The sequence below is a fragment of the Scardinius erythrophthalmus genome (genome assembly GCF_964197995.2).
Source record: "Scardinius erythrophthalmus genome assembly, chromosome: 19".
Lineage (NCBI taxonomy): Eukaryota > Metazoa > Chordata > Actinopteri > Cypriniformes > Leuciscidae > Scardinius > Scardinius erythrophthalmus.
In genome coordinates this window covers 16515537-16537438 of record NC_138239.1, presented here as the reverse complement: position 1 = coordinate 16537438, position 21902 = coordinate 16515537, and the positions used below count along the sequence as shown (strand labels likewise).

Below are 21902 nucleotides of genomic sequence, written 5' to 3'. Positions count from 1 at the left end.
CGCATGTGCTAGCATAACGATACAACTACATTTCCCAGCATTCTCTGCTCCGGCCGCTTTTTTATCCAATGGTCATTCGATGCGCTCCCCCGGCAACCAATCGGATAGTAATCTCTTAATTCTAACGGTTAAATACCATGAAAATCCCTCTTATCAGCACTATTTACTTACTTAATTTTCCACCTCCGGATACACCACAGCAATGTTGTGATTTTGGTGCAAGACACGTGTTTCACATCATCACGGATTTCAAGTTTTGATAAACACAAGGTGAGATGTTTCGCTTTTTCTTGATCTAGCTTCTGATTTACATTAATCGTGTATCAATCAACTCCATTTTAAAGACTTGACATTCAGTTTTAGCTAAAACTAAGAAACAACATGTAAGTATTACTGTATTCTTTCTGAACCATTCGGTTTGATGACTGAAATGTTTATTAACTGACAGATAGACGACATGCTGTCAGGTGTCCGGGTGTGTGTCCGCCCGCTATGTAAAGGTTGGTCGGTTCGCGGCATGAGTTTGTCGCCGCGTCAAATCAACCGATGGCCGAACAACGAGTCCTCCGAGCCTCCTACGGACAGTCCTCGAGTCCTCATCACAGGTGCCATCTGTTTCCCAGCTAAATAACGCGTGATAAACTTTAATGTTTTGGTGGAAAAAGTCATCCGTTCCATCATGTCTTCTATGTTTGTTTTCCATGCCACGTAAGAGGCGATCCTATTGATCGCCATGACAATAGGTTGGGAATAAACAGTGTTAAAAGCGCTCCGCGTGCGCACAATGGAGCGCGCGGCTGTTTTATGTTTGTGCAATAGCGTGTAAAGAGTGTGTAAATGGACTGTCAGTTGAAGTGGAGCTGAAAAATGTCTGGACAATAACAATCACGGAGCCTATTTGAAATTAATTAGGCCTGTTTATGAAACTGTACTGCCATTTGTGAGCTTTTCGATCTTTTGAGTAGCCTACTTTATTTGCCCGTGCACTATATTTGCAGGCACACTACAAATAGCATCATATATGGGATCTAAGCGCTTACCAAATTCACTATAATCCTAGTAGCTACTTAGCCTATGTGTCTTAGGCATCAGTCTAAAGTAATCACTGTAATATATATATATATATATATATATATATATATATATTAGTTGTATAGAGTTGATCCCACATGATGTGTGCGTATCATGTTTTCTTTTATTGTGCATTGACCTCCAAAATAATGCACACATAAAAGTGACATTTTTAATTAATATTTAGATTTAGGGAATTTATCCAGCTTACTTGCTGCTCAGTTGTGACATGAGTGGTGACATTTCTTGTTGTTAAATTTTTGTTGCTGTAGTGTGTGTTTAAACTCCTTTAATTGTTGAATGTGTTTTTCTCCTGTTAAAAGGTGGCCTAGGACAGCTTGGAGTTGGTCTAGCTCAAATGCTGAGGTTAGTGAACAGCTGAAAGATGTGTAGCGTGGGAGAAATCAGACTCCAGCACACACAATTTTTAGAACTTTGCATAGATTGGCTATTTGCCTGGCTTTGCGTTGATATTTACTGTGAAATTCTGCAAACGCTGAATGAACGTTTCACTTTTATTTTGTCTATTTTGTTTCATAATCATATTTAACCCCTTTTACATCAGGCAGCAGTATGGAAATGAAAATGTCATCCTGTCGGATATTAGGAGGCCTCCCGCTGAAGTTTATAACATGGGTATGTTGACTGACTCTCAATACGCCTCTGATATGGGCAAGGCGGTTGCATCAGGTGCAACATATATATAGAGCCACATGGATAGTGTGGTGTCTTGAACTGGCTGTTAAAGTTTACAGTAGCTATAAATTTATTTATCATGTGGCTCTTTTATTTCAACACTCCAAATAAATTTCAGTAACACCGGATAAGGCTCTATATGTTATCATTAATTAATAGAATAAGGTGAAATAACAATAAAATTAATCTTAAAGCATTTATTAATCTTATAGTATCAATTTGTACTGTTCAAAAGTTTGGGTTTTCAGATGTTAAAGCTGCAATCTGTAACTTTTTTCGGTAAAAAATTATCCAAAATAGATTTTTGAGCAAGTACATAACCAGCCAGTGTTCAAAACTATCTGTACGAGCATGTCTTTGCGTCATTACGTCACATATGTACGCATAAAGAAGGTTTCCCGGCTATAGTGGGCTATATTGCGTGTGAGGATGTTGGAGGTGGAGATTTATAGCCTTTTCATACAGCACTTGATATAATTAAACTTATCAGTTTGATGGTGGATCCAGAAAGGTTCAAACGACAATCACCAGTGACAACTGGAGATCTATCCGTTGTAAAATGCAAAAGACTTCGGACTTCGGAGTGGCTACAGAAAAAAAGAGACTGCAACCGGGCCCGTGCGAAAACACGGATAAATATCGGAAGGGCATTAGTCATGCAAAGCTGATGTTGTTAAACATTAACAATTTGAGAACAAAGTATAATTTGCACGGTTTGACGTGAATAAGCGATCGTTAGATTTATTCAGCGCGATTTACTGCAATGCTTTTTTTTCCCTTAGTTGGTCAAAACAAAAGTGGATGTTACTTGTTCAGATGACATTTTCCGGTGAAAATTCTTATGTTGGTCATACTTCCAAAAAGTAGAATCTGTGATTGCGAATGACAGTATCCACAACGGCGCGGTGACTGACAGCCGCACATTCTCCTCAAAACGTTGGATTTATCCACGCTGTGCCGTGCCGAGGCACAACCCACGTAAAGTTGATAATTCCACGAATAACTGCAATTGCAGAATTCGAACAGAGATGGCGACAAAGAGGAAAAACTAAGGACTGCAGCTTTAACTATAAATGATAGTATATTTATGAATTAACATTAGCCTAGATTCATGCTGTAATAAATATTGTTTATTGTGAGATCATGATCATGAACCTTATTTACATTTCAATCACTTGGCCTCATTCATATTCCTATTAATAAAGCTCGCATTTAAACTCCAACGTCTGTTGTGTGTTTTACCTCACAGGTCCATTTGTATACGCTGACGTCCTGGACTATAAAAACCTGAGGGAGCTAGTTGTGAATAACAGAATCACCTGGCTGGTGCATTATAGCGCATTGCTCAGTGCTATCGGGGAAGCTAACATGGCTCTCGCCCGCACCATCAATATCACAGGTGGGAAAACTCTTGTCACACATGTTTTAAGCGTTAGGGTTAGATGCTATGACTGACTAATTTACAACGTAAGGTTTCCACTATCCCTGACGTCCCACATTCTGGCCTTCTCCTGTTGCCCCTGTCCTGATATCTTCTCTTCTGCTCACCCCACTCCTCTTTCTATAGGTCTGCATAATGTGTTAGATCTGGCTCTGGAGAACTGCTTGCGACTGTTCGTACCCAGTACCATCGGAGCATTTGGCCCTTCATCTCCCCGCGACCCGGCCCCTGACCTCTGCATCCAGAGACCTCGCACCATTTATGGAGTTTCCAAAGTCCATGCAGAGCTGATGGGGGAAGTAAAGATTTATGTTTTTTTATGTTCTAGTTAGTCTGGGGAAATTAATGAAGTAATTAATTAATATGTATATGTATGTAGATACTTTGTAAGCTTAATGTGAACAATTTCTCACTTACATCAGGGTTTCCCAATAAATAATCTAACGTAAAATTAAAATAAATGAATAAATGGGACTGCATGAGAATCAGAATATAGCTTCAGATTGAAGAACATTATTATTATTATTTATTATTTTTTATTATCAACATCAGAGAACTTGCAAATGTTGTTAAATAATTGAAATATTAACTTAAAATCTCAATGGATACTTCAAGTAAATATTTTACATCTAAGAGGTTCGGCTGACAAAATAGTTTTGGAACCCCTGACTTACATGATATTTAATTATGAAATGCCAACATCCTAACTGTGTTCTGATTGGATCAGTATCTCCACCATAAATATGGCCTGGATTTCCGATGCTTGCGATACCCAGGAGTCGTTTCTGCCCACACCAAGCCAGGAGGAGGCACCACTGGTAACTAGCCTCACTTACAAACACAAAATCTTTAGTTGTACATAAAGACACACATTCAAACTTATGCATTGAGTTGTCATTTACTTACAATAAACAACACACCTAATCTGACCTATTTAATCGTATATGTCCTCTTTTCCTCAGATTATGCTGTCCAGATCTTTCACGATGCCCTCAGCACCGGCCACCATGAATGTTACTTGCGCTCCAACACTCGGCTTCCCATGATGCATATCTCTGACTGCCACAGGGCCACCATTGAGTTCATGCAAGCTCCTGAAAGCCGACTTTCACTGCGTACTTACAACATCGCAGCCATGAGCTTCACACCTGAGGAAGTGGCAGAGGAGATCCGTAAACACCTACCCCACCTGAGGGTCACGTACAATCCTGATACCATCCGGCAGACTATTGGTAAGAACAGTGTGAGTCAATGACCTTTTGAAAGAGTCTGAAATCATGTTTTTGTTTTATTGTACAAATAATGCAATCAAATTAAAGACTTATACATGTATTTTAAAATGTAAAAAATTCAAAACAAATAAAGGAATAGGCCATAAAACCCTTGATAACAATCCATTAATGCAATGATCTCAATGTTCATTCAAATTTACGTTCCTTCTATAGCGGACAGCTGGCCTGTGCGGTTTGATGACTCTAACGCCCGTCAGGATTGGGGATGGAAGCCTGAGTACGGCCTCTCAGAGCTGGTTAGCAACATGCTGGCCTCCATCCGTGAAAAGAGAACCAATGCAGGACTACCTGTCAGCTAGCAGGTCTTCTCAGGGACTGTAACACAAATCACCAGCATTTTTCCAGTACATTTCTAAACTTATCTATCTCAAATTTCTTTAGACCAGGACTCTCTGTCAGTTAGAGAACTGCTGACACTGACAGTTCTCTACAAACATATGCTTGTGAAGAAGACATGTAAACCAACAGTGAAAACTCACATTCTCTCACTGCTCAGGAGACTCTTGCTGCGTCCGAAATCGCATACCGTATAGTAGGTGCTACATTCGATTTGATACTTGCTTTGCGAAAAAAAAGTATGTTCTATTTAGTGTGAATGTGTGTAGAATGAATGCAATTCGGACATACTATATCCGCCATGTTGTCACTGTCATGTGACCTACTGCATCAGTTTCCAGTGGATGCGCACTTCAGAATCTCGCCGGAAGTAGTAGGTCATTCGGGTACTTTCTGACCTAGTGTTTTCGGACATACAACTTGGCTCACATACAGGTTTTTCCCTTCTATATAGTATTTCGGATGCAGGGTCTGTCTTTCTACTCTGTGATCTATTCTTACATAGTTTTTTAGTCATCATAGGACAGGGGAAAAACAAGAAACGACAAAATGCTGATGAATATAAGAATAATAATAATAGCCTAATGATAATAATAATAATAATTGCACACATTATAGATTAAACAGGCAATTTAATTATTTTAGAGACACCACGCAGTTTTTTTTTTTTAACTACAAGAAAATAGCAAGTTCTGGCCCCAATTTTCCCTTAAAGACTTTCAACGATCTGATGTTATAACTAAAACACTGCTTTCACTGCTTAACCAATCCTGACATTCTTTTTGCGAGGGGTTCAATTTGAGTCTTTTTGTACAAATACAGTAAGGACCATTAGACACCTTTCACTTTACAGTGCTGTAGACCATGTACCATGTGTCTTGGTTTAAGCACAGCCATGGAAAGCTTCACTACCAGCTCTAGTGTGAATCAAAAGATGATACTACCTTTGTTCCAACTGCTATCTGTGATGATTTCACAGTTGCCTGAATTTTGGGTTCTGCCCACTATTGCTTGTATTGGCTTTATTTATTCTGAGTCAGTTATCAAGGGCTCTGGATTCACAATGTATAGTGTGGTGGTGTGAATTAAGTACTTAATCACTCAGCATTGCTGATGTGTTATTTATTCACTATGAAGAGATATTTTTAAAATTTTTGTTAACTCAGAAGAGCAAAATTAATGGATAAAACACCCAAGGTGGCCTTGCAATAGAAAGGGGAGAGTTCTTTAGCTTCTGCCTGTCTGAAAGTCTTAGTCCGCCTTCTGTATAGCCTAGTGCAGACACACAAAAAATGAGTCTTAACTAAGACAATATGTAGAATGAATCACCCGTTCCAAAAGCAAGTGTGATTTCTGGACAAAACATATTGTGTTCACAATTGAAACTGCCTTAATTTAATCATTTAACCTCAAAAGTTGCTAATGACTCACATTCAGAATTGCAGTGTATGTCAAATAAATGACTTTAATACAGCAAACAGTTTATGTATTTGTTCAATGTTGTTTTAAAAATGAATCATGTAAAAACATTTTTTATATATTTATTACATTTTGACTTCTTTAGTTGTCCCAGATAATGCCAATGTCAATACATTTATAAGGCTATAGCACAATTAAAACAACACAGATCACAGATCAATGTGCTTTACATAACTTTTAAAAAAGCAGATACTAACATAAACAGTCATGGGTTAAAAGCGATAAATAAAATACGTTTTTTAAGGTGTGATTTAAAACTCACCTTTGTTTTATTAGACTGAACCTCAGAACCAGTTGCCTCAGTTCACTAGTTGACTCAGAGATAGGACGGCGCCAGACCATTCAAGGACTTATATACTACCAACAACAGATTAACAAACAACTATATATTTAGGAAAAACGTTGTGCACATTAAATTACAAAACATTACGACAAAATGTATGGAGGAGGTTTCCTAACAAAATATAATGATAAATCAAATGTTCACATGATCACATAATAAATCAAATTCTAAAAATGGCTGCTCAAATGCAGTTTCATTTTCTCATTTGTTGAAGGATAAACTAACAAAATTAAATTAAATAATTCATGTTTTATATTTTATACTGATTAATCAGTTATATTATGAAACATTAATTAGTATTAAATAGATTTGAACAATGGTGCAGATTTTTTTTTTTTCAAGCAAGGGGGGGGGGGGGGAAGAGAAAAACAACTATATTAAAACAAAAGAAAAAAGGGTGCCAACATCTATGCTGCCTTCAAAAAACCCATCAGATGAAGGTATCTCAGGAGACAGGATGTGACACTATCACTGGATTCGGACGTGCCTTCTTGTTGCCCTCCAACATCTGTCCTGCCTGCGGAGGCAGCATTTTCCAGCTTTCGGACGCAGTCAAGATTTCAGGCACATGATCACCCATCTTGCGGAAGTGACGTAAAAGCTGCCGCGCCGCAGTGGATTTTGGGACATCGTGCCATATTGACACACGACAGAAATGGACGCGGGGTTTTTCCGCGTAAGTGTACTATTCTTTTACAAATACCACACCATAAAGGTCGAATACGTTGTTACTATTTGTTATTCGTCAGTTGGTTGACTGGTTGGTTGTTTTAAGGCTGTATTTGATGTGTTCATTGGAGTGTGGCTGTAATGGCGGCTGCGTGAGAGAACCTGAAAATACTCAACAGATTAATCAGGAACAACAGATTTAACGAATTTATTTTCATATTATCGCGCTTATTATTACAAATAAAGTCCACTATAAAGTAATCTGTAGTCGACGTATCTTAGTTATATTTGTGAAATACAGACTGAAACCGAAATATAGATTGATATTTAATGTTCTTATAGACTATGTAACGTTATGTATTGGTGTATAAATAGTTCATCTTTTTCATTAGCCTCGTACTGCAAATTGCATATTAACCTCAGATACAAGTAAAAAGGAAATAAAAATGTGTCACATGATGTTTTAATTATGATTTCATGTTTTTTTTTTTTCTTTTTAAAGGGCACCAGTGCGGAGCAGGATAACCGCTTCAGCAACAAACATAAGAAGCTGTTGAAGCAGCTGAAGTTTGCAGAATGTCTGGAGAAGAAGGTCCAAAATATGAAAATACTTGTTTTCTTTGGTGCAAATGTGTTCACAGCACAAGCTTACCATAAGCATGCTGTACATTGGGGCTCATTAGATTTTAAATTGTTCAATCATTTTAGTATAATAATAACTTTCTAAACTATTATAATTTTGCAATGCAAAGAAATTAAGCATTAAATTGATCAAAAGTGACAGTAAAGGCATTTATAATTTTACTTAAGATTTCTATTTCAAATAAATGCTGTTCTTTTGAACCTTCTATTCAACAAATAATCAGTTTCCCCAAAAATATTAAAACAGCACAACTGTTTTTAAATATTTTTGAGCACCAGAATTTTTAAATGATTCTTGAAGGACCATGTAATACTGAATCATTTTTAACCAAATAATTAATGTAATACTGAATTAATTAATACCTAAAGTTACCCCAAAATAATATATGGAAAATCCTTTTTGTTTTGTGATGTGTCATTAGGTGGATATGACCAAGGTCAACCTGGAAGTCATCAAGCCCTGGATCACCCAGCGCGTGACAGAGATCCTTGGCTTTGAGGATGACGTCGTCATCGAATTTGTCTTCAACCAGCTGGAGGAAAAGGTAGACGCCCCTTCTGCTCTTCCCGCTCTTTTCACACATGCTGCAATTTTATATTAAATGTGTTTTGTTCTTTGGGAGGATGAGAGAAGGGTTGAAGTTCAGTGAATAACCGCTGACAGTTATTTGAAACATTTGTCATGTGTAGATGTAGCAGAAAGCATCTAACATCACAGTCTTTAAGTGTCTGTCTGGTTTTAAAAAGACAGAAAAGGGGGTAAAAATGATATTCTCTTTCTCTGAAGATATGATTTGTGACACCGTTCCTTCTGAACAGCAATGTTCTAATGTTGATGTGATTTATGATTTAAAAGGCCTGAACCAATATGGATCTTATTCCTTGCATCTGAAGTATAGCACCAACTCCTAATTAGATCTCACCTGAGCCCAAAGTCTCTCTGAATCCAACTCTCCCTTGATGATGAGCTTTATTTTTTGAGGTGAGTTATAAGCAGGGATTGACATTGTGCCAGTGGTAGAGTCATTTCAGCTTTATCATTTGTGCCTTTCAAAGTCAAAGTTTAGCAATACATCTTAAACACAAAGGCCTAATTTAATGACAATTATAGAACAACATACAGCTATTAAAGAATGCAAAGAAAACTTAAAATTGCATGTGATAATGCAGTACGACATTGGTGGTGTAAGATGGTCATGTTTTTCAAGGGGATTTATTTGGCAATTATTATTATTATTATGCTTTGTCTAATTGACTAGCTCAGCTGTCAGTTTTAAAATAATATATTGGTTAATTGTTTGATTGTCCATTTGCACAATGTGATACAAATACAAATAACAAAGAGAGACACATTTTGCGTTTTCATTAATTTAGCGAAGGCCTGTTTATTAGTCACTGTTTTAGTCTCTAAAGATTTGATTTTCAGGAAGCTTTTGCTTGGATTCCAGAGAGGTATTTGCTCCTATTAATGATACGTACAGGTGTTTCCTTATTCTCTTACTTAAAGAGGTGCTTTCAGTTTTTGTAATTACATAGCCATACAATAACTTAAAGGAATGTTTCAGGTTAAATACAGGTTATGTTTGATCTACAGCATTTGTGGAATAATAATGTAATTTACCTCAGAGAATAATAAAAGTCTTCCTTTAGTTTTTGTTTTCTAAAAGAAATTGCAACTACAATAAGGCTCTTATAACAGTGCCACGGTTCGAAGGGTTTAAAGACTGAAATGTGAGGTTAAAGCACTTTTAATTTCATAAATTTATTTGTGCTAAAAATGGTCTAAATTCAAATTTTTGCAATTGGACTGCTAATCTAGGTGGATGAACCTGTAGTTATTTTCAGTGGAAACTGATTTTTCCAGTTTTTTTTTTAAACTGGGGCGGTGTTTCTCAACTAAGGGGCTGGGGCCTCTGCAAACATTCACAGGGGCCACAGGATGAATTTAATTATTTTTAATTAAAATGCTAAAAAAATACATTATTTCTCCCCCCCATTATTATATCTAATAGAATCTTAAAATGAATCAATAATTAATCTAATTAAGTATAATTTGCTATTTTTTTATTAGCTTTAAAGCTGATTTGGAGCAATATTTTTGAAAAGTACTATACATTTACATATAATTAAAAAAAATATTCAGCTTCAGGTTTGTCATTTAAATAGTGGTTAGAAATACAATATGAACATCAGCCTTTTCTAGATAATACTTATTATAACAACAAAAATAATAATAATTGATTGGATAGATAATTGCTTCAGTACAGTAATATGTAAAGTAAAACAAAAGGGCTAACATGGTCTTTTTTTTACATCACACTTTTTCTGAACGCTGTTTAAATGTGTCCATAAACTGTACATCGGGGTGCCCAGTTCTGTTCCTGTTGATCTACCCTCCTGCAAAGTTCAGCTTCAACCCTGATAAAACACAACTAAACCAGCTAATTAAGATCTTCAGGAGCACTTGATAATTACAGACAGGTGTGCTGGATCAGGGTTGGAACTGAACTTTGCAGGTAGATCTCCAGGAACAGGATTGGGCACCCCTGATATACATGCACAATTATTCCACAGATGCTGTCGATGGAGTTTAACCGTTATTGAACCAGAAATGTTCATTTAACCCTCATTTTAGGACACCGGGTGCTCAATCCTGCTCTTGGAGATCTACTTTATTGCAAAATTTAGGTCCAGCCCTATTCTTACAACTGAACGTACATCTTTAGGAGCACGATTCAGCATCCCTTGTTTTAGCACATGGATCTCATAGGTTTATTTTCCTCTTCATTTGTTGTGAATAAAGAGTTTTCCATGCCTTGTGTACTCATTATTGCTTGTTCGTCTCTTGCAATTTAGATAAATGATATAGCATTAAACTCAAGGTGATTGAGTGTGATGCAGTAGTGAGGCGGAGGCCAGCCAATGGAGCGCCTTTCTCCGCCCCCCCAGCCCACAGAGCCTGCGCCACTCACACTGAAGACAACTGGACTGTTCTTGCTTTGTGGGGTTTTGATGCACTCTGTTTGTGGACTGTAATGTTTCTATCTCTCAGGAGTTTGATATTGCACAGGAAGAGACAGCCCTAGTGGTGGGGAGGGTCTTATTGCTCCTTGATGAGGGGATGTGAACTGGGAGGGTACATCTCAGTTCAGATAATATGTAAACATGTAATGCATGCTCAAAGTGAGTTTATCCATTTTAGAAGTGTTTTGATCCTTTTATTAAATTGGTAAAAATAAAATTCAGCTGTGACAGTTGGTTTTAGAGACATTTTTGAGGCCCGCAGGTACTGGGCTCTTGTTGAAAAGCAGCTGTTTACTGGATGTTCAGGAAGGAAAGGTGTAGGTAGACTTTCAGAGCTCAGCACACTGGTTCTGTGTCAGTATTAACTGCTTGGTTTCCTCCCCTCTCTCTTCCTCCCTGCTGTTTGTGTTGCAGAACCCGGATGGGAAGATGATGCAGATTAATTTGACAGGGTTTTTGAACGGGAAGAACGCTCGAGAATTCATGAAGGACCTCTGGCCGCTGTTGCTAAGTGCCCAGGAGAACATCGCAGGTATCCCGTCTGCTTTCCTGGAGCAGAAGAAAGAGGAGATCAAACAGAGACAGGTGATGAAGAAGAGCTGAATAGTTATGAACTTGCATACTGATTATGATGGGTTTTATAAGGTTGGACATTTTGTGTTGTAATTGGGTATGTGTACAACATGATTGTAAACTACAAGTTGAGTGTTTAACAGTTTTTCTATTTGCTGCTTTAGATCGAACAGGAGAAACTCGCCTCTCTGAAAAAAATAGATGACGATAAAAGGGAGAAGGAGATCAAAGAGCGAGCTCAGTCAAAAAGTCCTAAACGGTTGGTTTTGGCCTTCATTTTGCTTAAAGTCAGCATGAAATGTCTTTTTTTTTCCCTATTGTGAAGTAAATCTGAGTGAAATGGCTTCTCCAACATTAAAAAATATAGAGTGGCACTTGATTTGTCCATCAGGGATTGTTGTAATTTGCTAATTATAGTGATTTCAGTTCGTTTTTAGTTCAGGTCATAGCGATTTTAGTTGTTGTTTTTGATTAAAGATCATAAGGGCACATGAATCAAAAGAAAAATAGTTATGTACTTGGATAAAAAAAAAAAAAAGATTTTCATGGTGACGTTAACAATTAGATTAGTATATTTGTTAGTGTAAATAATGGATAATGTTGTAAATCAAATGTTGTGTTGCAGAACCCGGATGGGAAGATGATGCAGATTAATTTGACCATGTGCTTAACTGCTGTTTTTTTTCTCTTTTTTTCTGGTTTAATTCCAGGAGGAAGTCCCGCTCCCCTGTGAAGCGAGATCGTAAATCCAGTCCCCCTCGCTCTCCTCGCCGAAAACCGAGCCCGGCTGCCTTGCCTCCTTCTAGTCCGCCCAATAATAAAGAAGAACCAAAGCAAGAACCGGACCAATCAGAGAGCTCCAAACCAGAGCCTCTAATTGAGGAGGCTTCCTCTACAAGGTAACTATGGAAACCTGACACTGCACTGTGCAATCCTAAAATTGTAGTTGCTATTGACCACAGAAAGACTTTGTGTATGAATCTGAAATCTCTCCCCCTGTCAGTGATCTGGTGGTTGAGATGAAACCGGACTCCATGTCTGAGGCTGTGAAAGAGTCCTCTCCAGACAAAACATCAAAATCAGAAGACAGGCCCAAACCCAGAGACAGGGACAGAGATAAGGATGGACGGAGAGATCGCCCGCGCCACCGCTCTCGCTCTCGATCACCTCGTTCTCGCAAACGACCTCGGTCCCGCTCTAGGTGAGTTTTGTCTCCGATGGTGAAGTCAGTTGATTTCTTATCTTAGATAATTTTGCTTACCTGTAAATGTGATTGAACTGGGGGATAAGCTAATGTCTCTTCTAGGTCGTTCTCTCCTCGCCGCAGAAGTCCCAGGAGGCGAATCTCTCCGAGACGCAGGAGCCCCCCTAGACGGCGACCTCCCTCTAGACATAGACGTAGCCGGTCACCTGTCCGCAGGTCAGCCTTTTTTATTTTATTTTTTATTCATACTTTTATTCCACAAGGATGCATTCAATTGTTCAAAAGTTACAGTAAAGACTTTTAAAGTGTTACAAAACCTTTCTATTTCAAATAAATGCTGTCCTTTCGAACATTTTATTCCATTAAAGAATCCTAATATAATGTATTAATGGTTTCCATAAAAATATTAAGCAACTGTTTTCAACATTATTAATAAGTAGGTGGGACAGGAGTGGGGGCGGGGGAGGTAATACAATATGTACAATAACAATTGCAGAATCATGTGACACTGAAGACTGAAATAATGGCTGCTGAAAATTCAGCTTTAGCATCTCAGAAATAAATAAAATTTTACAATATTACTTTTTTCTGTATTTTTGATCAAATAAATGCAGCCTTTGAGCATAAGAGACTTGAAAAATAATAATAATAAACTAGGGCTGTCACAATTCCTGTCACAATTCCTCGATTAAATAAAAATAAAATAAAACATTGATTGCAATTTATCCATGTCGATTAAAATACCAGAAGTGGTACATTCCAAGAACAAGAAAGCGCATTATTAAACCATTTTATAAGGCTGCTTAATGTATTTAATCAAGGGCTGTCATGTTTTGTTTACATGCTTGGTGGTTTTTTTTTTTTCAGAGCTGCACCGTTCACAGTAAATGCTGCTCCTCAAAAAACTCACCTCTGCATGTGCTGTTTGTTTAGGTTTCCAATAACATGCTTTTGAGAATGCATATGTAGTATGCATTTTGTTTCATTGCGAAGTGTGCAGTTATTTACATGTGTGGAGCATCTCAGCAGCTGTGTAAACAAACTCCATCTCTGCATGTGCTGTGAGTTTGGATTGCTTATAACGTTAATCTGGGAACTCATTGTGCACCATCCCGCCAGCATCACGTTATTCATTGCGATGTTAAAAGTTTAAACTCTCGCTGTGCCATTTTATCGTAAAGAAGTGGGCAAATATTAAGTGATTGAATAGACCTTTGAATTAAATGTATGCACATTATTAAACAAGGATTTGATCATGCTGTAAAGTGCAACAGCAACCATCACCTGGCTGTTGGTGCCCTCTGCAGCATTTTTTATAACACGTTATGTACATAAGTTGATTATTTATAGTATGTATATTACATTATGTATTTTAACTGTTCAATAAAACCATAATTACTTGCTTTTGATACTTTATTTGAATGAGGTATTATTGCCTCATTGTTATTATATATTTTTAGAGTCTATTGTTCCCATAGGTCTATTTTTATTACCACAAAAAACAAAACAATCTAATTACTCGATTAATCGTCTAAATAATCAAAAGATTGCTCATTTACCAAAATATTCGTTAGTGACAACCCTAATAAGCACGACTTAAATCTTTTGAACGGTGAAGCCACACTGGTGTTACATTTAGTTTTATAAATGTTCTCATGTCTTCATCTTTTTACTCATTTTTAAAATAAAAATCTTTCTTTCATCTGCCTCATGTGAATGCTAGAAGTTTTTGCTAGTCAGCTTTTGTTCACCTGATCTTGTTTGTCCACCAGGCGGCGCTCTCGCTCCCGGTCCTCCTCAGGCAGCTCCTCCTCTCGGTCACCCCATAAGAGAGCAGGGAAGCGTAGGTCAGCTACACCGCCCAGAAAACTTCCACGCCGCTTGGACCCCGTCAGCCCCTCCAGAAGACGAGGCCGCAGTCCTTCAGGACCAGACACCAGCCCTTCAGGTTGTTTCCTAGAAGTCAATATTGTTATTTGAAATGGTTTGAATAACTCCTGAGTATTTTTTTTTTTTTAATCTGAAATGGTTCCTTGTCAGCACCAAGTTATTTGTAGGATAATAAGCTGTAAAATGATTCTGACCGAAATGCATGTGAAAATTTCAGCTGTGAAGCACAGGCCTGGTGGAAGAAATGACACTCCTTCTCCAAAACCCAGACGGTCCGATGCATCAGAGTCTGGTGAGATTTGGCTCCTAAACGTGTATTTGTGTACATATCAGAAATGTTTAGAGACTTGTAGGCAGAACCCTGTCTTTCTGGCCTGTTGTTATACTTCTAATAACATGAACCAATGAACTTTTGGATTCTGCAGCTCTTGTCTCACAAGTCTCTTCAGTCTCTTCTGTTTATTTCAAAGATGAGGGGAGGGTGCATGTCATGGCTGTGTGTGTGGCTGTTAAAGGGATAGTTCACTTTGAAATTAAATTTTGGTATGTTTTAGCTTACCTCAAGGGCATCCAAGATGTAGGTGTCTTTTTTTCCGCAGTAGTTTCAATTTTGAAATTTTTAGGTCAAACCGTTCTTGTCTGTCAGTCAAATAATGCAGGTCTATGGTCACCACCTCAAAGAGCATGCACAGAGTCCAAATTAAAACAATTCCCCATCGTCCAAATTAAACAATTCCCCATCGTAAGTACACATTGATGGCCTAAGACACGAAACGAGCGGTTTGTGTGAGAAAACGAACAGTATTTATATCTTTGTTACCTCTTGAACACAGCCGCGTCCAAATGATCTGAGGGCGCGGGCGGGTATAGATATATACACTACGATGGGGAATTGTTTAATTTGGACGATGGGGAATTGTTTTAATTTGGACTCTGTGCATGCTCTTTGAGGTGGTGACCATAGACCTGCATTATTTGACTGACAGACAAGAACGGTTTGACCTAAAAATATCAAAATTGAAACTACTGCGGAAAAAAAGACACCTACATCTTGGATGCCCTTGAGGTAAGCTAAAACATACCAAAATTTAATTTTAAAGTGAACTATCCCTTTAAGGGTGATTTAAAATTAAAATCGAAATCTTCCAAAATTAAGTCACAATCTCGAACTTTGAATTAAAAAATGGAATCGTTTATGCTGCCATGCCCCCATGTCACGTCCGGTCGGCTTGCCAAGTTGAAAAAAAAGCTTTGCTAACACAATGCTAAATCATAAATCAGATGTATGTACAGTAACAACGATGTCCAGCAATCGATTTAAATAGTACATTGGGTTTAATGAGGTCTAATATATGTTGTTGGTGAGAATTTTCACGTGAATAAATGCGTAGATCGGACTATTTTAAGCCTGTATTTAAATGGTCCAGTGGCAGAACTTTTGCTAAGCGTTTCAGAGGTTCTGGGTTCTAATCCGCTCTCGTATAGGTTTTTTTTCCTCCTCATCAAAACCGATTATGTTTATCAGTGGTTGTAAATTAGGCAGGGACACGTTTGTGTTTATTTTGTTTTGTAATTTCACCGGAACGAATAGAGAGTCTCCACAACGGATTGAGGCGTGCGTCCGAGTGAAGACTGAAGGCTGATCGCAGCGGCAACGAGCACTTTGATCACTTGATTTCAAAAACAACACATTTCAGTGCTAGATCGCCTCTTATTTAACAAACGAACGAAATGAATGCTCTGCCAGTTAACTGGAGATGTTTTTTTTATTTGTATTGGTGTTGTATTGGTGTTGTATGGAGATGTTTCAAAAGTGGTGGGGACAATATCGAACTTAGCAAAAAGTGGTGGCTACATGTCCCACCCGCAAATTACACCTATGCTTAAAAGTCTAGTCTAAAAATGGCATATCAACCTGTGCTTTAAAAAAAATAAATGTAAAAATCGGGAATCGGATCGAACCGTGACCTTTGAATCGAAAATTTAGATTTGGAGAATTGTGACTCCCCTAGTGGCTGTGTGTTTTTGCACATGATTACTCTGTGTTGGTGGGCGCGTGGGTGTTTCTCAGGCACTGAAGGTCTCCACTGCTTTGTGTTACAGAAGAGGAGAAGGTGGGCAAAGGGTCAACAGCAGATTCTGTCCAGCAGCGTCGTCAGTATCGGAGACAGAATCAGCAGTCCTCGTCAGGTTACCACTGTTTTTTATTTCCATCACACTCGTCTGTCCTCACTTCCCCTCTCTCTTCCTCTCACACCTACAAGTCGCATTGGATATGGAAAATGTATGCTAGTAGATGTTTGATTTATAATTTTTTTTATTTTTTTTATTTTTGCTTATAGACACTGGTTCATCCTCTTCCTCTGAAGATGAAGGTCCAAGGAGGCAAAATAGAGGGGCAGGTGCCAGGAATGGAGAAATCAGAAGGCGGCGGAGCCATTCACCTGCATCACCACGGAGGCGACACAGAGATGCATCCCCAAGGTGAAAATCAACAATATTTGCTTGACATTTGCATTTGACCTGTGATTTTCCCTTAAGGTCACTACTAAGATGCTTTGTTCATTTAATAATAATAAGGATAAAAATAGATTTTTCAGATCTTTATTTTTTTAGGATGTGCGCAAACTACTTTTAATTGTAATTCACATTTAAACATAGATAAACACATAGATGAAGCACATCAGAAATGGTAAACGTAAGCTTCGCCAAACGCAAGACAAACTTCATTGTTTTTTGCAGAAGCTGACAGAATTGTCATAGTTGGGTAGACTAACCCTCTAATGAATATCAAGTTTATAACTGAATTGAGTTAAATTGAGTCGATACCCAGCCCTGTGGTTTACTCAACTGAGAGATGCTTTATTACTATCAGACCCTGAGTTTAGACTCCCTTTCTCTGCATTCAGAAAGAGACGTTCTCCATCACCTGCTGGCCGTAGACATCGTTCACCATCTCCTGTTCGCCGCCGCAGGTCACCCTCTCCTCCCCCAAGGCGCAGGTAAAGTCCAGCTGAGTTTATGAAGAGTTTGTGGTTTTGGGTTGTGAAGACTCTTTGACCTGCTGTGGGTATTCATCCCTTTATTCTGTCCCTCTTTTTTCAGATCTCCATCTCCACCTCACCGGCGTTTCACTCCTCCCATCCAGCGCAGATACAGTCCCTCCCCTCCCCCAGCTCAAAAAAGACGCTCATCAGGGTCTCCTCCCAAGCGTAGAAGGTCTCCATCCCCTGTATCCAAGAATAGAGGGTCTCCTTCACCTGTTCCCAAAAGGAGAGGATCTCTTTCACCAGTTTCAAAACGCAGAGGTTCTCCTTCACCCTTGCCCAAGAGGAGAGGGTCTCCTTCACCCGTTTCAAAACGCAGAGGGTCTCCTTCACCCATGTCCAAACGCAGAGGGTCTCCATCACCTGTGTCCAAGCATAGAGGGTCTACTTCACCCATGTCCAAACGCAGAGCGTCTCCCTCACCAGTGGCCAAGCGCAGGGCATCTCCCTCGCCAGTGGCGAAGCGTAGGGGATCGCCCTCCCCTTTGGCCAAACGTCGATCCCCTAAACGGAACCGTGGAAGTAGTCCAGGAAAAAGACGTACTCCGCCCACTTCTGCTTCGCCTCCACCCCGCCACCGTAGAAGCTCTCCAAATCCCTCTGCAGCCCAACGGGGCAGGGATGCCCGCTCCTCTCCCCCTGCCCACTCTACTCGAGTGTCTTCCAGTCCTCCAGCTCGATACGGCCCCTCGAGTTTATCCCCGCAGAGACAAAGACGTCAGACGTCCCCGTCTCACAGCACCAGACCCATTCGCAGGGTTTCCCGCACACCAGAACCACGCAAATCTCAGAGGTACGTTTTTCTATAGCTCCGCTTCTATTTGTGTAACAGATGAACAATCTCTGAATTACTCTCTTCCTGTCCATTTGTAGAGGTTCTCAGAGCCCCCAGCCTGTAAGGCGACAGGTTTCACATTCACCATCTGCTTCTCCTCCTCCTCCTCCCACGGCTCACAAGCGACCTGCTTCAGTCTCACCCTCTCGCTCTGCTAGCCGTTCTCCACCTCCACCTGCCAAAAAGAACAGCAGTGTCTCCCCAAGCCCATCACCTAACAAGGTATGCCACACCTACCCAAGCTTTGGTCTCACTTGCCAAATTTGGGGCAAATTTGTATTTGGTTTTAGTTTCCAAACTTTTCAGTTGTTTGTTTTTACAAATGGATCCTATTAAAACTACCGTATTTAGGATTAATGCCAAAAGGGTCTCAACTTTTTCTCTTTGTCTGTTCTGTAGAACTCAGATGTAGAAGGTGGTAAGAAGAAGAAAAAGAAGAAAGAGAAGAAACACAAGAAAGAGAAAAAACACAAGAAGCATAAGAAACAGAAGAAGGAGAAGAGTGGAGAAGATAAGAGCGGAGGGGCGGCAGGAGCACACGGACAGGAAGCAGAGCCAGACTCTGACCAGAAAAAGGTGAAGTTACACTTTTAAAGCTGTCTGTAGTCCAGTAATACGAAGTGTCTCTCCATTTTTACCATACATATACAAGTTCTATGTAAGGTAAAAGCCTAAGCATATTTGTTACGCTTGAGTCAGACATAATTAATGCTACCTTTCCTGAAGGAATCAGAGAGTGAAGTAGAAGACAGTTTGGATGATCTGGAGAAGCACCTACGTGAGAAAGCTCTCCGCTCAATGAGGAAGGCCCAGATGTCTCCATCTCAGTCCTGAGGGAATTTCTACCACACCCTTCATTTCCCTCTTTTTCTTCCACTCTCTGCATTTTAAATGTTTGATGTTGGTTCAGCTTTAGAATGTACAAATTGTTAAAATTCACCCTAGACTTTTGTTTGTTTGGATTTTTTTTTGGGAATGTTTATTGCTGAGGAGTTTTATGATGTGAAAATGATTGAGCAGCTGAAGCTTCTTGATCAGAATTTGTCCTCTTCTCCAACCTTAAATACTGTCAATGACTGTTTATCCAAAAACAAACCTTTTTTTAGTCCCCAATCCCTCTTTATGATTCCTGTTGCTTTTATGGTCATGATGAAACAAATGAAAAGCTTATTTGCAGTTCTGAGTTAATAATGTACAAGTTGGCCTAAGGATTCTCGCTTCACTTCAGCAGGACGTTTTACGAGTGTTTTGTTTGCATGGAAGGCAGACCCGAGCGTGTTTGTCCTCTAGTGTGCATGATCCATAAACCAAAACACCCAGAGAGCTGATCCAGCAGGCTGCTCTCTCCTGTTCATCTGAGCATTGTGACAACGCTCCAGAGCTCTACTGTGCACATGAGAACAAATTAGAAAAGTCTGTTTTCATTCTTTATTTTTGCTTTATATTTTTTGTAACCTAAGTTGTGTTTGGAATTGTCGATCCCTGCAGTTATTTCTGGCTTTGAACAGTCACATTAAAATGAAAGAAAATATTTTTGTCTCAAATCCTTTTCTTTGAGTTGTATTATTGTTCATATCCTCAATTTGATTTGTTTCCTTTTAATCCAAACCAGTATGGTGACAATTGGATTCAAACAGAATTACATGCATTACATTTTGGATGTAATGTATGCAAGGCTGTTTTGCATGTAAGACTATTTTACATATGTTTGCTAGTCCATGGTTCTGTGGAAAGCCTGTGGTGTCCCAGGTCTGGTGATGACACATGTTGTCACCTTGGCAACACTTGGAGACAGATCTTAAGCGGCCACAGATGAAAGCTCAGTGAGTTCTTACTGTGTAATGTGGTTAACGAGGACCAATCTGCAAAAAAACAGACCACGGCAACAGTGTTTATGCCCTGGTTGTTATTTTATAGTGTCACCTGCTTCCTAACTGCAGGCTGCTGTGGGAATACATGGGTATTTAAGAGATAAACGAGGTCTTTCTTTACCATGGTCTTTACACTGTCCCTAGAGGTCAGACTAAGTAATGGAGAGCTGTGTTTCTGAAACAGCTGTTTCTTCTGCAGTGTGCTGGAAGATCATTGTTAATAACAAAAAAACATCTTAAAGGGATAGTTCACCCAAAAAAAAAAATTCTGTTGACATTTACTCACCTTTATGTCGTTCCAAACTTGTATGGCTGTCTTCTGTAGGATAAATGCTGGTTACCATTGACTTCCATTTTATGGATAAATAAAAAAAGAACATTTCTTTTCCCAATGTGGTTTTGGGACATCTATACAATACTAATGTTTTAACGTCAATATTTGAAGCAATATTCAATATCAATATTTTGAAGGAATATTTGGTGGAATAAACCTGATTTTCAATCACAGCTTTCATGTGTCTTGGCATGCTCCCTATCAGTCTGTCACATTGCTGTTGGGTGACACTATGCCACTCCTGGCAAAAAAAATTCAAGCAGCTTGGTTTTATTTAATGGTTGGTGACTCTCTTGCTTACATTTCAGAGGTTTTCAGTGTGGTTCAGGTTTGGAGATTGTGATGGCCATGACAGGGTCTTGATCTGGTGGTCCTCCATCCACACCTTGATTGGCCTGACTGTGTGGATTGGAGCATTGTCCTGTGGGAAAAATAATCCTTCGGGTTGGAACATTGTCAGAGCAGAAGGAGGCAATTTTTTTTTCAGGATAATCTTGTACGTGGCTTGAGTTATGAGTCCTTCGCAAAGAAGGACTGCTGAACTTCTTTGCCCTAATATTATGTAAGCCCTTAGATTTTAAGTTAATAAGTTAGGTCAATAATAAAAAATAAGTCAATAATAATAACAATGTTCATGGTTCTCTGATGTCCATGACAAAAAGATGTTGGGCATAGTGTCACCCAACATCAATGTGATCGACTGATAGTGAGCATGCCAAGACGCATGAAAGGAAATCAGGGTTATTCCACTAAATATTGATTTCTCGTATATTAAAACATTAGGTGAACTTAAGTTGACTATTCCTAAGTTAAAACATTATTATTTTGGTGTTTAAAAATGAATATATATTTTATTCGAGGTCTGAAAATATGGCATCTTTTTTGTTATTTTGACCAGTTGTCATTTTCACCAAATAAATGCTCTATATGACAATATATTTATTTGAAATTTGGAAGTACTGTTATATGTTATGTATTCATGTATACACACAGTGCAGGGTAGATTATTTACAAATTGTTGTCATTTACTGATTCCAAATTTCATAACAAAAATTGTAGTTGGTAATCTAATTACTAATTTTAAGTAATGTATTCGGACTACTTTTTAGATTACTTTTTAGATTACTTTTAACCTAACTCGTTTATCGCATTGAT

At 38.8% G+C, this 21902-nt stretch overlaps 2 protein-coding genes across 5 annotated transcripts; both read left to right on the top strand.

Moving 5' to 3' along the window:
* The first annotated feature begins 454 nt into the window (after positions 1-454).
* On the top strand, positions 455-6311 carry tdh2 (L-threonine dehydrogenase 2). The gene is made up of 8 exons (XM_081393775.1): positions 455-605; positions 1395-1437; positions 1637-1707; positions 3017-3166; positions 3335-3507; positions 3936-4026; positions 4171-4440; positions 4654-6311. The coding sequence occupies exons 1-8, from the start codon at positions 458-460 to the stop codon at positions 4797-4799; spliced, it is 1092 nt and encodes a 363-aa protein (XP_081249901.1). The 5' UTR covers positions 455-457; the 3' UTR covers positions 4800-6311.
* A 794-nt stretch (positions 6312-7105) lies between these two features.
* On the top strand, positions 7106-20073 carry srrm1 (serine/arginine repetitive matrix 1). Of its 4 annotated transcripts, none has more exons than XM_081393765.1 (18): positions 7262-7334; positions 7830-7919; positions 8392-8514; positions 8826-8951; positions 11408-11578; positions 11731-11825; positions 12277-12465; positions 12570-12767; positions 12873-12986; positions 14543-14718; positions 14878-14952; positions 16764-16850; positions 17003-17144; positions 17570-17662; positions 17766-18500; positions 18581-18764; positions 18942-19118; positions 19276-20073. In XM_081393765.1, the coding sequence occupies exons 5-18, from the start codon at positions 11423-11425 to the stop codon at positions 19285-19287; spliced, it is 2433 nt and encodes an 810-aa protein (XP_081249891.1). In that variant the 5' UTR covers positions 7262-7334; positions 7830-7919; positions 8392-8514; positions 8826-8951; positions 11408-11422; the 3' UTR covers positions 19288-20073. The 4 variants fall into 4 exon arrangements, with proteins under 4 accessions (XP_081249889.1, XP_081249888.1, XP_081249891.1 ...); XM_081393764.1 differs by having other exon boundaries at positions 7272-7334; positions 19269-20073; XM_081393763.1 differs by lacking the exon at positions 8826-8951 and having other exon boundaries at positions 7106-7334.
* Positions 20074-21902: the final 1829 nt, after the last annotated feature.

What these genes read in the sequence shown, in the direction of transcription:
- tdh2 (XM_081393775.1), top strand. Translation starts at nt 458, where the DNA reads ATGCTGTCAGGTGTCCGGGTGTGTGTCCGCCCGCTATGTAAAGGTTGG. An exon ending in GGTCTAGCTCAAATGCTGAG is followed by an intron (nt 1,438 to 1,636) that starts GTTAGTGAACAG and finishes CTTTTACATCAG; the next exon opens with GCAGCAGTATGGAAATGAAA. An exon ending in TACCATCCGGCAGACTATTG is followed by an intron (nt 4,441 to 4,653) that starts GTAAGAACAGTG and finishes TTCCTTCTATAG; the next exon opens with CGGACAGCTGGCCTGTGCGG.
- srrm1 (XM_081393762.1), top strand. Translation starts at nt 7,314, where the DNA reads ATGGACGCGGGGTTTTTCCGC. An exon ending in AGGAGATCAAACAGAGACAG is followed by an intron (nt 11,579 to 11,730) that starts GTGATGAAGAAG and finishes TTGCTGCTTTAG; the next exon opens with ATCGAACAGGAGAAACTCGC. An exon ending in TCTCCTCCCCCAAGGCGCAG is followed by an intron (nt 17,663 to 17,765) that starts GTAAAGTCCAGC and finishes CTCTTTTTTCAG; the next exon opens with ATCTCCATCTCCACCTCACC.